The following is a 14,555-nucleotide window of genomic DNA, read 5'->3' as shown; positions in this document are numbered from 1 at the left end:
CCCTTATAATGAGTGTGACCATACTGCTTACGACGTCAACAAAGAAGGAGGGAGTGATTGTCTCCAAGTCCTTTGCGTGCCGGTGTGTCAGAATTTCGTGAACCAACTATAGCAAGCAGCACTCGACCGCCCCGCCCCCGCCCTCCCGTAGCAACCCCGGCCAGCGACAGGACAGGGGGGAGGAGGGGGAGGTGAAAAGGGGTCAAAGCCCCCCACCACCCTCATCCCCCTCCCCTTTTCACATCCCATTTGGGGTCCAGAACGTTCATGGCAATCCTTTGTGCCCCTTCAACCCCCCTCCTCCTCTTCACAAGCCTTCTGCAAGGAGGGGGAGAGGGGGGGGGTGCAACGAACCCGAGAAAGTCAAAGCAGAGGCTGCGGCGGACAGCGCCGCGCGCCGCGCCGAGTGTGAGTGTACAAGATCACTCCACCGATGAGTGTGAATCACCCTGCTGCCGTGGTGTTTGCGGGGAAGGCTCGCCACGAGCAGTTAGGGGGCCAGGGCGGGGAGGGCCTAGCGGGCCTAGCGACAACAACCCCCCGTGCGGGGCTTTGGCCTGCCTCCCCTGTCCGGGAGCGCAACAGACAGAGACAGAGCGCACCCCCCGCCCTTCCCCGCAGGCTCTCTTGGCCTGCGCGGCGGCACGTAGGCCCCTACGCCAAGGTGACGCAGCGGCCCGCGGGGGGGACGCACTTCCGTACACAAAGCGCCTGTACCCTGCAACGCAATACCCGCGGACCAGACACCAGACCGCGAGCTGGCGCCCCGCGGAGGAAGTGGGGAGGGAGGAGGGGTCGGATAGCAGACGGCCCCACAACGCAGCGACCGCCATCAACGACAAAGAAATCCCCCCACCACCCTCCCCTCCCCCACAGCAACAATGCGAAAGCGAAAGGCCGCCCGCGCCCCGGGCCAGCCTGCCTGATGATGGCCTGATGATGGTCCGCTCATGGGACGAAAGTGATTCCCTCCTCATGACCCGCAAACTGCGCCACAGACACGTAGCGATAAAACAGAGGGGCCCGTCGGAGAGGGAACAAAGAACGACCATACGGCGGCCGCCGCGCGGGGGCCGCGGGGGCCTCGCAGAGGGTTCACCGTACTCACCGCCCAGGGCTTCCTCGCAGCTGGAAATCATCGCTGTCGTGTCCCGTCCGCCGTTCGCAGGCTCTCGCGTCACACTAGAAGCTCTCTGGGGTTTCGCACTTGGCCACGCGACGCACACCCGATAGTACACAACACACCGCGACGTTGACGCGCAGACGGTTTCAGCAGCAGCAGCTCCTCGTCGGGCCTTGTTTTGGTAAAAATGTCAACATGTGACGTCACGGCTCCGTCGGCTGCGCGCTCCGCTCTGCCCGTGTCGTGCTGGGATTCTCCGATTCCACCGACTTCGCCGCGGAGCCGCCGACCTCGCGTTTCGGCGGCTTCGGGTCGCCCGGATCAGCGCGAAATAAACAAGAAAACAGCACGAGACCCGCACGAGACAAGCCCGAAGCGAGCGACCACCAAGCCCAAACAAGCAGCCGAAGCGCCGCGGCAGCGCAACAACAAATTCAGAGACAAACAAAACCGAGGCTACGTCAGTCAAAGCGGCGTCTGCTCGTGGACGCGCAGAACGGTCCCCCGTGAGGGGTAGAGTGGCTCTGTGGCGAAAAATTCCATGAGTCGCAGGTTATCGACTGCCCATCTCCACGTATCGGCCAATGTCAACTTTATTCTGGCATTCGCACGGTTGGAGCACACTTTGTTTGATAGTGATTTGACTCGGGGAAAAGTAGTTCGTCCGCCCGCCGCCGTTGCGCAGCACCGTCGAAAACAACTGAACAGCTGATTGCCGATTTCGCCTGTGTGCTTGCGCCTCATTCATCTTGACGACGCAGTTTTATTTTCGGTGATTGTGAAGCGTGAAGTTTGGCGTTTCGAGCGAAGTTTGCGGAAGTGTAGAGTGAAAGGGTTCCCCGAGGTCGAGACCGAGCTCTTATTTCCGTAAGTGCACGGGGTGCGGTGGTAATGTCGACAGCTTTTTGCTCACCACGTCCTCGTTGGGGGTCTGCTGGCCTCGAGAGCGACGGTTCAAGATGGAGGACGCGTAGGCCGTGCACATTAGAAACCCCTCGGCCCCGGGCGATACGCCGCTGGACGAGTTCTCGTTTCTGTCGGCCCGATTGGTGTTAATTTTCGCCGCCAGCTCATGCCGACGTTTAGCATATGGTTGGGGTCGTGCTTCTGTAAGAGCCGTCCTTTGTTCCAGTCGGGAGGGGAGGTGTAGGGGTGGGGGCTAATGACCAGGCACAAGGCGAACTTGGCCAGCTGTAACGATGACTGGCTGAAAGTTTCCCCAAGGACTGCACCTTATTCTCATTTTGCCACAATCTTGTTGATGTTTATGACTACTTTTTGTGCTTTATACGCGAGCCATATTGCAACAATGAAGGGATATCATCTCCACAGTAAACCCCATCGTGGATGTGATGCGCTAGAAGCTAGCTCATATCTCTTTTTTTTTCTGCCCAGATTTCTTCCAACATGAAGCTGCCAACTGAAACTTCTGCACCTCCAAGCAATGCTGGCTCGGGGAATGGTTATTATGGCCAGAATAATGTCATGTTGATCCTTGCTCCTCCGAGCCCTGACCCTGCTGAGAATGGGGATTTCTCCGAATATTTCTGGATGGAGAACGAAGAGGAGTTTGATCAGCAGGTGAGCTTCTGCGGTTCCTTTTGGCACTGCATCTCTTATTCTGCTACGTGTAGGTTCAACATGTGAACTGTTTTTTTGTGTTCTTTTTTTGCCAGGTCTTGAAGGAACTGGAGGAGGAGGCATTGATGGAACAGTGCATGCAGGCCATGATTGACGACACCTCGCCAATGAACAGCCCAGCGTCCTGGCAGCAGAACTCTACTCCATCCTACTTGCCTGAAGTTCAGTAAGTAGATCTGTTGCCCATGTCAGCTTGACTATGCTGTAGTTTGTTACTCAGCTAGTAGGACATTAGCATCCAGTACCTGCCATATCTTTGAATCAATTATTTTATCACAGGAATCTACCCGGTTCTGACATTGTCATGGCTATGAGAGGACTTCAAGTAAACGAAATGGGCAATGGTACAGAGGACCACAAAAACCAACCCAAATCTGAGGTACTAACAATTGTGATATATGCTTGTTATCCCCCTCCTTTACCATCAATATCAAGATATTGAATTTGGTTTTCAATTCTGTTGCAGTTCAAGTTTAACCCAATGGCCAAAGAGTTCATCCCTGGCATGTCGTGGTATCCTGGAGTTCAGTGCAATGACAGGAGTCCCAGAATCTCAGAACTTGTTGACAACCAGCCTGATGCATAAATTATCACGCTTGCATGTGTGAGTCCAACCGTACGGAACGAGAGTGACTTTTGCTTCACTGTTATCAGTGGAGCTTTGTATAAAAGTGAATGGTTGTGTGAAAACTTTGTGAAATGCAGTATTTTTCTTTTATTTTATGGAAGAAACTTTGATAGCAGTTCATGCTTCTATGTCATATCCATGTTGGATATTTTATTACCTATTTGTTTCTATGTCAATCTTCCTTTTCACTGTTTTAGAGTAATGCAAATGTTTTGTTATTTGTGCTGTACATCTTGGTGGATTTCTGAGGTTAGGCTTGTCTTAAAGACTTATCTGCCTCTCCATTCAAGTGTTAGTTTAGTCAATCATTTTCATCATCAACTTCAGTTTAAAGATAACATTTACTGTCATACCTTTTTTTGTGTTACAGTACTTTCCCCCCTTATAATTGTTTTTATGTTAAAACCTTATTGTATCAGGGCTGTATACTGCAGATTCATTTATTTCCTCCCCTGTCATTTTAAGACTAAGTGATTGTGATGAATTATTTGTCTACTGCTGTGATTATCTTTGTGCTCAGCCATGGAATGAAATCGTCCGAGCTGTACAATTAGTTTCAGTGAGGATCTTCCTAGAAGAAGTCCCTGATGCGCTGCTTTGAACCTTCACTCAACCCCGTGTGATCTTCATTTCGTTTTTAACAATTATCATATATTTGTGTGACTGAAAGTATGTGAATGAGGATGAGTATGTATATGTGTGGAACTTCTGTTTCTTTTTCTTTTGCTGAAATTTTTGAGTGTGAGTTTTACCTAGTTCATGATGTTGGTTGTTTTGGAACAAATGCTATCCCTCTGGGTTCTGTATGGCTAGACTCATTCTGGTGTTCAGACATTAATCAGACATTCATAAAAAAGAATAAAAATATCCATGACACTGTAGGTATGTCAGGAGTGTCTAAATTTAGTAGATAAGTAGGGGTTTGTCTTATGAAGTATAATTTTATTTGCCTCAATGTTAATAGAATCTTGGCTTCATATTTTGTATCTATATTAAGGGTTTTTTCTCTACTTACATTATTCTTCTTGTTGGTGGTAATATGAGATGTATCGGGTGATAAAGATGTTGCTGAAATCATGAAGTGATAACTAGCTGTGCTAACCCATTAGTCAAATCTTGACAGTTATTAGTTGATTTCTTTTGATTTTCTTTTTTTTGTGGTATTTGGCTAGATTAAGTTTAGGACAACGATTTAGGGTTGCATCAATTGGTTACACACAAGAATTTGAAACAGCAGGGAAGTTAATCTCCGGAATATTACAATTGATTGGTCAATTATATGTTGGACTTCAATCTGTGGACTGATCTGAAAGAATCAGTTCTTGTAACTTATTGTCTTTTTTGCATATTTTTACTAAGAATTTCTATGCATTTGTGTTAATGAACTTTATCAATTTCAAAATCAAATACTCCCTATATAACCGGTGAACTACCTGACCATCCCTTCAAATGTAGCATAAGAACAAAAGACAAAACAAAAATCAAACAAAAGTGGGATGTGCTTTACTAATAAATCTCAACGTGCAGATCAAGTACAGTTTATTTTGTTGTATTCAGTCTTGAAAACAAAGTAAAAACGGTCTTAACCTTAAGTTGGATTTGCTTCTTGCTTTATTTTTAAAAATGCTAATGAAATGTCTTCAAATCAATTGTGTCTGCTAATATATGTATGTGATTGTGATTGTCATTTCTCAGTTGTATCATAAAGACTGCAGTTGCTCTAGTAGCTATGTATGAGACATTCACTAAATGAAGCCTAGCCCATGCAGGCTTTGGGGTAGGCAGACATTTTATTAACAAATAAAAAAAAATTGCCTTGTTTATATTTTAGCACAAATTACCTATTGACTATAGATCTAATTAGACTTCCATATTTTTCATGAATGGAAAAAGAGGGCTGGAGTAAGTTGAAGGTAAAATGCTATGCAAAGGAATTCAATACAACAAAAATTTGTGTCTGTGGTTATTAGAGAATCTTTATCTGTTACTCGTTAAAGTACAGTCTATCTATATTTTAATATGTTCTCTAAGAAATATTTTATCACAGCCAGTGACTGGTGCCCCAAGTAGTAATCCTTATTGTTACAGGTTTTTCAAATTTGGAGCTCCAAAAATTGTCAAGAAGTTTCAGTGTTTTGATTAGCAGCTTCCTTAAACAAAATTGTTTTGCTTATTGTTCCCAGGTTAACAGGCATGTCTTGTATTTTATGTGGATTACCATTTGGGGCACACAGATGTGGACTGTTGAATTGTAAGCTTATTATTGTAATTATTTGTTTTAACATCACTTAGAAATGGTAAATTAATTAGAGATTTAGTGTTCATTTACATTTAAAGACTTGCTTAAGAATCTGATGCATAAAATACTTTTTTCTCAATTGTCCGTTGCTTTTGGATTATGCTGTCATAAGTGGATGAATTGCTTTTATCTTGTATAACATGTTCAGGTAATGTCTATGTTCAAATGAATTTTGTTATCTTGCAGCTCATTAGACAAACATGCATTAACAGAGGAGAATCAGAAAATGGTCTGCTGGTTTGAGACCATGGCATATTTAGATCTTTACTTGTGTGTTGTCCTAGACATTGTTAGTCACTGCTAGTTAAACCAAGCCTTGTAATGACCCCCTGGTAGTACTTATGGAAATATCACACTTCAAAGCCCATAGATCAAAATTATGAGTAGTGAATTTACAATCTAAGTACATTTTAAAGTTTAGAAGTGAGATTATGTCTTGATGTGTGAAACAGTCAAAACATATTCTTTTCTTTTTTTTAAAAAAAAAGTTATAATTGGCATGCGAAAGATTGGTTCAATTTCTTAATGTTCTCTGTTCTGGCTTCTCATCAGAGGGTAGCGAGATCTCTGTCCTGTCCCTTTTCATATCTTTTGCTTTTTGAAGTAACTCTGGATGTTTATCTACCTCAAATTTTCCTACTTGTGTATGTTTTATGTACTTAATGGTCATGGTGATTGTTTTTTTTTTTTTTTAATAATTGATCACAACAGGAATCAGTTTAGTCTCTCATATCACTTCAGTGCAATGACTCAGGCTGAAAAGAACTGGTTTCCTTGTACTCAAAAGATATGGGAAAGTGGATAGTATTTTTGGATTACTTACATTAGTTTACTCTCAACTGATCTAAAACAAAAAGAAAAAAAAAATTGACGTGAGGGCAGAGCAGGGAAGCAGATGAAGCTTTGAATGTTACAAGGTCTTTACAGCATAAACTTGATGTCCCCTGTGAAGTGTTGCATTTTGTATGGGTTTGTTTGGAGCAGAAATACTGTGTGATTGTCTTGAAACATGTCAATGTTTGTCTTGCTAGTCTTGGCTAAAAAGAGACCTGATATATGTGGGATGAGGAAGAATAAAGATGTATATTAAAAATCAATGATGTCTCATGCTTACTCCCCTCTCCCTCTGTGCTGTGTCTGTTCTTAAGTACCATGTAAATATATTGTAGCAGTTCCCATACCGGGTGTAAAAGCTAGTTTACCTTTGAGGTTTACTCCGGTTTACCCTTGTATGTCCCTCATCTCCCGTTTGAAATGCGCGGTTCTGCGCTATTCAAGCAGTCCGGAAAAGAGGTTAGGTACTTTGATAAATCTTGTTAACTGAGTGAGCGAGCATACTCACTCTTACTCGCGCAAGTCTGAGCTCCTCTCCAATCTCGCTGCAGATTGGAGGGAATGCTAGCAAACACTAGAACTACGTTCAAACGTTCCGACCCCCCTGAGAACCTACAAAACGTACAACTAGAGTCCAACTCATTTGCCTATTATTAAAACGTTATTTGTTCTTTTTGGCTCGTTATGAATTTCGCAATCTATTGGAGAAAATACTAATTTCTTTCCTGCAAATCTTTAAACCTTTTACTGTGGGGCGTAATTCATTCATTCTAAATATTAAATATCTTAAAACACACGTAGTCGCCCGCCGATCAACGCCGACCGAAATGCCGCCATTTACCAGTCGATGAGGAGTTCGTCGTACCCAAACAAACAGCGGGTTTGAGTTTTCTTTAAAGAACATAGAACTAAGCAGGAATCGAGCCGAAAACGTGTGTTATGAAAGAAGTATTAAGAACAGTAGCGCATTACCGCTTCGACCATGTTTATTAAACAGGTAAGGAGGGGTCCAGTACTTATTGTTTATGTGAACAGGTGATCGTAGTGACAGAAAAAAACAAAAACAGTTCTTTTTTCCGTTTTTATGAATTTTTCGTTCGTTTTATGTTCCGCTAAGTGTTTCAGACGAATTCGATGTTGTTGCATGAGCACTATTTGTACCCTTTGTTGTATGTTCGTGACTGTCATGAAGCCCCCTAACCTAGAAACCAGAAGTGTCACTCCTAAATTGTCTCATTCAAACCCTTCATTTACCATTTCACTATTCAGTTTTGTACATGGGATGGTGATTCAATTGAAGTGTGATTTTTTAAAATATTTCAATCACCTGCGCTATTCTATGTCTTAGCCTCACTCCCTGTTGTTCTTTTCCTGTTACTTCAGCTGTTCCCGTTTCTCTTAATGCTTTTCACTTTTTTAATTAAACATTTAAACTGAAAATTGTTTGTACCTTAGTAAATCCCTTGTCTGTTCTTATGCAGGTCATTATACAAGGTTTCAAATCGTACAGAGAACAGACTGTAGTTGAACCGTTTGATCCGAAGCATAATGTAGTTGGTGAGTATCATCATTCATTAATATTATCTCAGGTTTGAATTATTCACATGCTGTTACTACTTTCTTACTTTCCTTTTAGTTGGGAGAAATGGATCTGGAAAAAGCAACTTCTTCTATGGTAATGTAAATGAAATATTTTATGTTTGAAATAGAATGACATTTTTTTGAATTGCTTACCGTCATTTTACCTTTGCAGCAATTCAGTTTGTCCTCAGTGATGAGTTCTCTCACCTACGGCCAGAGCAGCGCCAAGCTCTTCTGCATGAAGGAACAGGTCCAAGAGTCATTACTGCCTATGTGGAAATTATTTTTGACAATACAGATGGGCGGCTACCGGTAAGTTCCATGAGTTTTCTTTTACTGCTGTGTTTTTTTTTCTTGCTTTTCAAACAGAAGTTGAACTGGTGTTATTTTTCTAATTTGTAGATCGACAAGGAGGAAGTTTATTTGAGGAGAGTAATCGGTGCCAAAAAAGATCAGTACTTTTTGAACAAGAAAATGGTGCCGAGATCTGATGTCATGAATCTCTTGGAGTCTGCAGGGTTCTCTCGCTCAAATCCATATTATATTGTGAAGCAGGGAAAGGTAAAACTTCCTCTTTTTGATTTTACTGTGAGCTGTTTGCATTGCTTGAGAGTTCTACCAATCCTTTTGTTTGTTATCTTTAGATCAATCAAATGGCAACTTCTCCAGATTCTCACCGATTAAAATTACTCAGAGAAGTAGCAGGGACTAGAGTTTATGATGAGAGAAAAGAAGAATCCAAAGCCATCTTGAAAGGTATTGATTGTCATTAAAGTTGCACTACTCCATGTAAACTTATATTTTACTAGGAAATTCAAGGACACCTTTTCATCTGTTCCTAATATTCTTGAATGTCTTAGTTTATATTTTTTTAAATAATTCTATTCGGCATTTGCAGAAACGGAAGGAAAAATTGACAAAATTAAAGAGTTTTTGCATACAATTGAAGAACGACTGAAAACTCTTGAGGAGGAAAAAGAAGAATTAAAAGAGTATCAGAAATGGGATAAAATGAGGCGATCACTAGAATACTGTATTCATGATAGAGAGCTGAAGGAGACCCGTAAAAAGCTTGAAGAGGTTCTGTATTTTAAGGGATTTTACAAAATGAGGTCTTAAGTCTTGTAATTTTAATTTTGTAATTTTATTATGTGCAATTTATAGATGGAGCAACATCGTAAAAACTCTGGTGAAGAACAGAAAAAGTTTACATCAGACTTACAGAAAGCACAAGAGGGAGCTCGTCTAGCCAATCGAAAATTAAAAGAAGTCAAGAAAGAAGTCCAGGCTACTAAAGAAGAAAGGGACACTCTCAGTGCTGAACATCAGTTACTTCTTAAGGAACAAGCCAAGTTAAATTTGACTATTTCTGACCTCAAGGAGGAAGTGAGCGGTAACAAAGATTCAAGGGTAAGTTAGTCATAATTAATCATGTACTAATATTGTGAAATATTAATGACAAGTCCCTTAGTAGTAACAGGTAACCTCGACTCTGTTGCGCAAGCACAGGGGGCTGGCATTCTTTTAACTCTTCTCTTCAAGGCTGACCAACGGAGGCCTGAGCCAGCAGGGTTACCACTTGGCCTCGGCATTATTGACCGCACTCCCCCTTTGGTCCAATCAATCAATCAATGAATGTTAATTTATTGTTATCTTTGTTTGAAATTCTTCATAGGATCGTGCTGAGAAAGAGTTGGAGAAATTGAAGAAAACAATTGAACAGAAGGAACTTGAGCTAGAAAGATTAAAACCTCAATATGAGGAGGAGAAGAAAAAGGAGGAAGAGTTCACAAGAGAGTGAGTTTAATCTCAGCTGTGAAGATTTTGAAACCAATGTGGTGATTATTGTTTTATCTATTTCTTTTTATTTGTCCAGTTTGGCACTTAAGGAGCAGAAAAGGAAAGAGTTATATGCCAAGCAAGGCAGAGGGAGTCAGTTCACATCAAAGGAAGAGCGAGACTTGTGGATTCAAAAAGAACTAAAGTAAGTCTCTAGGAATTTATTGTATTTATTCCATCTAACGTCTTCTTTTGTTTAACCCAAAAATTGTTCTCAGGTCTCTGTCGAAACAAATCAAAGATAAAATGGACCATGAGAAAAAATTAACTGATGATCTCAATAAAGATACAGAAAAACATGCACTTCTCAACAAAAAGATTGAAGATCAGACAAAACAAATGGATCAATTAAGAATGAGTATTGATGATTATAATAAGAAATATTATGAGGACAAGAAGAATAAAGACCAACACCAAAGCAAAAGGAATGAATTATGGAAAAAAGAAAATCAAATCCAACAAAATCAGTCCTCCTTAAAAGAAGATCTGGCCAAAGCTGACCAGCAGTTGCGATCAATGGCAGGCAAACCTATCCTGAACGGTCGTGATAGTGTTCGCAAAGTGCTTGACACATTTAAACAAAAAGGAGGTCCATTTGCTGAAGTTGCTGACTCTTACTATGGCCCAGTTATTGAGAATTTTGATTGTGAAAAAAGTATCTATACTGCTGTTGAGGTAACCGCCGGTAACAGATTGTTCCATCATATTGTAGATTCAGACAAAGTAGGAACCCAAATTCTGAAGGAAATGAACAAGCAAAAGCTTCCTGGAGAAGTAACATTCATGCCACTGAATCGTTTGCATGTTAAAGAGCAGAATTATCCCAAGACCCAAGATGCAATTCCAATGGTCTCCAAACTGAATTATAAGCCAGATTATGACAAAGCGCTTCGATATGTGTTTGGGAAAACATTGATCTGCAGAAACTTAGAGGTTGCCACCAACCTGGCTAAAACGACTGGGCTTGATTGTGTGACTCTTGAGGGAGATCAGGTTTCTTCTAAAGGTTCCCTAACTGGAGGATATTTTAATACTTCAAGATCCCGTCTTGAGATTCAGAAAACTCGTAGTGAACTTATGGTTCAAATTAGTGAACAGGACAAAGAGTGTGTATCTGTTCGGGAAGATCTTCGCTCTGCCGAAGCTGAAATCAACAAAATAGTTTCAGACATGCAGCGTACTGAGACTAAGAACAGTAAAGCTAAGGATACATATGATCAAATCAAAGCTGAAATACGACTTATGAGGGAGGAGATGGGCAGTATTGAAAGATACAGGACTTCTAAGGAAAGATCGCTAGCGCAATGCAAATCAAACTTGGAGGCTATGCAAACTACTAGAGAAGGCCTGCAGTCTGAATTAAATCAAGACTTGATGGCTCAGTTGTCTGTGCATGATCAACGACAAGTAGATACCCTGAACGATGAAATTCGGCGTCTCACTCAACTGAACAAAGAAGCCTTCAGTAAACGTATGAAACTAGAAGCTGAGAAAAATAAGCTTGATAATCTTCTCACCAACAACCTAATTAGGAGGAGAGATGAGCTTGTACAGGCACTCCAAGAAATTTCTGTGGAAGACAGGAAACGACATCTAGATCAAAACAGTGCTGACCTTAGTTCAATTACCAAAAAAATTGAAGATGTAATGGAAGCTCACAAAGAAATGGAGAAAAAAGTTCAAGCAGCTACTAAAAAGGTTTGTGTGGAATACATGAATAAATGTTTTTTAAAAAAAAATATTTGTTCCAATTAATTTTATAATATCAATTCTTTCTTGATGTGTCTTAGGAAAGAGCAGAGAAAGTTGAACTCGAAAAATGGAGGATGAAAGAAAAAGAGATGCAAGAGAAGATGGAAGAAGATGCTAAAGACCTTGAGAAAATGACTTCACGTCACAATTCCTTAATGCAGAAAGTTGAGGAATGCACAAAGAAAATATCAGACTTGGGTAGCTTGCCACAGCCTGAAATGATCAATAAGTACATGAATCTTAGTCAGAAGGCAGTAAGTATTTTGTTACAGTCAGAGGATCACTGCTGAATCATTGGCTTTTACAGTTACAGTAAAATCTACTTTGTATTTTGCAGTTGTTTAAAGAAATGGAGAAAGCTAACACCCATCTTAAGAAATACAGCCATGTCAATAAGAAAGCTCTTGACCAGTTTATGAGTTTTTCTGACCAAAAAGAAAAGTTGGTGAGACGGAAGGAAGAACTTGACCGAGGGTAAATACATATTTGCTTAAAGAATAAAATGGTTGTACTTGTGGTGTCAGTTTTTTATATCTATATTATTTGTTAAACAGTGATGAAAAGATTAAGGAGTTAATGAATGTGCTCGAGCAAAGGAAATTCGAAGCCATACAGTTCACATTTAAACAAGTCACAAAATACTTCAGTGATGTCTTCAAGAAACTTGTGCCAGAAGGTGAAGCTAAATTAATCATGATGACTGCAAATGGTGAAGAGGGTGGAAACCCTCGCATTGTAAGTTGAATCTTTTGATATCTAATGTGCTTTTTTATTTGTTGAGTTAGCTGTATTTGCCGATAAAACATGCACTTTTCTTCTTTTCTACTATCAGGAAACTGATTCAGATCAATTTACTGGTGTCTCCATCAGAGTCTCATTTGTGGGTAAAAATCATGGTGAAATGAGAGAGATGAACCAACTTTCTGGAGGTCAAAAATCACTTGTTGCTTTGGCACTTATTTTTGCAATTCAGAAGTGTGATCCTGCTCCTTTTTATCTCTTTGATGAGATTGATCAGGTTTGTTAATATGATTTACAATCAAACAAAAAACTAATGTGCAATTATTATATCATACCATGTACTTTGCTAGAGCTCTGCATAGTTAATTACCTTGATCTAAATCTATACAGGCATTGGATGCTCAACATCGTAAAGCAGTTGCTGATATGATCCATGCGATGGCTGGTCAAGCTCAGTTTATTACAACTACTTTCAGACCGGAACTGTTGGAACATGCTAATAAATTTTATGGTGTTAAATTTAGGAATAAGGTAAGTTGTTTTTCTTTGTTTGTCAATTGAACTTAACTTAAATTTCATCCGTTTATGCTCCTGTGGCTTTTTTCAGGTTTCACATGTTGAATGTGTAACTAGAGAAGAGGCATATGACTTTGTGGAGGATGACCAAACCCATGGCTAGTGTACCTTGGGCAACACGTGTCTGTAGTAGTTCAATGATTTTTTTAGTTATGAATTTGACCTATGTATGTATATAAGAGAACATCAGTTTTTTTTAGGTACAGTGTATCACCATCTAAAGAACAATCATCACATTTTCATCTTTTTTACTCAATTTATGTTGGGATATACCATTGTAAATACATTTTATTTTTGTGAATAGTTAAGGCAATTATTCAATTATTTTAATTCGTTCAATTATAATTTGTCGGATTTTCAAAATTTTAAGATTTTATTGTTTACCTAGTTTTTATTCAAGTATTACGTCTGTCAATCAACTTGACTGCTAGTGCAATTTATTTTTAGTTCTGTTCCATAATTTGTCTGTTGTAAATAATATTCACCCTCAGAGTGATTTATACATATTGGTCTGTTTGAAATTTTAGTTTTAATACCAGGCCTCTTATGTGTGCTTATTTCTCATATGCAATACTGAGATCAACATGCAGTCAAAAATTGAAGAACATCAGATGCTTGTCTTTTTCTTTTTTCCTTTTTCTTACTTAAAAGATTGTAAAAGAAAATAAACGGTGTCTCATATGTTAGATACAGAAACACGTGTTCGTAAATTTCCTTTATGCGAATCAAGAGCACCGTATTCGTAGTGAAACATGGATAGGATAGGGAGAACGTTGGATAGCAAGAATACCTCTGTACGAATTAACTTCTTTAAGTGACTCGAGACAAAGTCTTCACATGAGTGTACTGGGTTTTAAAGAATACCTGGTTTTCAAGAATATAGGATGTAATATACCAAGGTCTGTCTTGAGCGATTCTTACTCTCCAGTTACGCTGTATCCCTGGACACCCCGGCCCGTACCCAACGTATTTGGCTAAGCCTTTAACGCAATAAAAGATAAAGAATCTGAATAAAAATAAGAGGCGAAGCCTTAATAATCGAGTCGAGTAGTATCCCGCGCGGCAGACTCGCGGAGTACCGCCGGCCCGGGGTAGCCGGGGCGCGGGCGGTGTAAACAAACATGACGGGTAGGAGGAGGAGTTAGGAGGCCATGTGCCAGAGGCACCTGCCCCCGCCCGGGGGCTGGGCTCAACACTCCTTATCTATGACCAATCGGAGTGCAGCAGCTCCTGATAAGGGTGGCCGGCCAACCGGCGAGCGGGGTGAAGTTCTACGGCTAGCCAATTGAATCCAAGCGCTGCTTTATAGTGTCAGTAAGTCCCATAGGAAGTCCGAGGACTTACGCCCTTTTCACTTGTGACTTCTCTAGTGCCTAAATCTTAACATTCGTGCCACAACCGGTATGTTTCTCTGTGTGTGTGTGTGGAGGGGGAGGGGGAGGGGGCATCGTCGTGTAGCCATGACTCAAAGAAGGCTTGCGATCATCGGTTTATTATTGCAACTTTGTGTTCATCCGGCGCCTCGATAAGAGCGGGGGGGG

General features: G+C 40.9%; 3 protein-coding genes across 3 annotated transcripts in view; 2 read left to right on the top strand and 1 right to left on the bottom strand.

Annotated features, from left to right (window-relative positions):
* The window catches only part of LOC113210671 (BCL2/adenovirus E1B 19 kDa protein-interacting protein 3), a 4,667-nt gene extending 3,046 nt beyond the window's left edge, over positions 1-1,621 (bottom strand). The window contains exon 1 of the mRNA XM_026428773.2: positions 1,109-1,621. Within this exon, the coding sequence (XP_026284558.1) occupies positions 1,109-1,139 (31 nt within the window). The 5' untranslated portion in view covers positions 1,140-1,621. The remainder of the gene's footprint in view (positions 1-1,108) is intronic.
* Positions 1,622-2,213: 592 nt separating this feature from the next.
* Positions 2,214-6,788, top strand: LOC113210672 (polyadenylate-binding protein-interacting protein 2B). The gene is made up of 5 exons (XM_026428774.2): positions 2,214-2,232; positions 2,519-2,704; positions 2,800-2,930; positions 3,044-3,143; positions 3,231-6,788. The coding sequence occupies exons 2-5, from the start codon at positions 2,531-2,533 to the stop codon at positions 3,348-3,350; spliced, it is 525 nt and encodes a 174-aa protein (XP_026284559.1). The 5' UTR covers positions 2,214-2,232; positions 2,519-2,530; the 3' UTR covers positions 3,351-6,788.
* Positions 6,789-6,927: 139 nt separating this feature from the next.
* Positions 6,928-13,710, top strand: LOC113210669 (structural maintenance of chromosomes protein 3). Its single transcript, XM_026428768.2, has 17 exons — positions 6,928-7,522; positions 8,007-8,082; positions 8,162-8,200; positions 8,279-8,418; positions 8,509-8,667; positions 8,751-8,862; positions 9,005-9,186; positions 9,271-9,516; positions 9,782-9,903; positions 9,983-10,090; positions 10,164-11,643; positions 11,736-11,951; positions 12,035-12,171; positions 12,252-12,432; positions 12,530-12,715; positions 12,829-12,969; positions 13,046-13,710. The coding sequence occupies exons 1-17, from the start codon at positions 7,508-7,510 to the stop codon at positions 13,115-13,117; spliced, it is 3,612 nt and encodes a 1,203-aa protein (XP_026284553.1). The 5' UTR covers positions 6,928-7,507; the 3' UTR covers positions 13,118-13,710.
* The last annotated feature ends 845 nt before the right edge of the window (positions 13,711-14,555 follow it).

Source organism: Frankliniella occidentalis, unplaced genomic scaffold (genome assembly GCF_000697945.3).
Source record: "Frankliniella occidentalis isolate FOCC.00 unplaced genomic scaffold, Focc_3.1 Scaffold64, whole genome shotgun sequence".
Taxonomy (NCBI): domain Eukaryota; kingdom Metazoa; phylum Arthropoda; class Insecta; order Thysanoptera; family Thripidae; genus Frankliniella; species Frankliniella occidentalis.
Note: the sequence above shows the minus strand (reverse complement) of the source record. Positions and strands in the feature narration are given on the sequence as shown.

Bases quoted from the DNA above. Each gene is read 5' to 3' on its own strand.
- LOC113210672 (XM_026428774.2), top strand. From the start codon at position 2,531: ATGAAGCTGCCAACTGAAACTTCTGCACCTCCAAGCAATGCTGGCTCG. The intron at 2,931-3,043 runs GTAAGTAGATCT...ATTTTATCACAG, and splicing joins TCCTACTTGCCTGAAGTTCA to GAATCTACCCGGTTCTGACA. The intron at 3,144-3,230 runs GTACTAACAATT...ATTCTGTTGCAG, and splicing joins AAAACCAACCCAAATCTGAG to TTCAAGTTTAACCCAATGGC.
- LOC113210669 (XM_026428768.2), top strand. The intron at 8,201-8,278 runs GTAATGTAAATG...TTACCTTTGCAG, and splicing joins AAAAAGCAACTTCTTCTATG to CAATTCAGTTTGTCCTCAGT. The intron at 9,187-9,270 runs GTTCTGTATTTT...TGCAATTTATAG, and splicing joins CCCGTAAAAAGCTTGAAGAG to ATGGAGCAACATCGTAAAAA.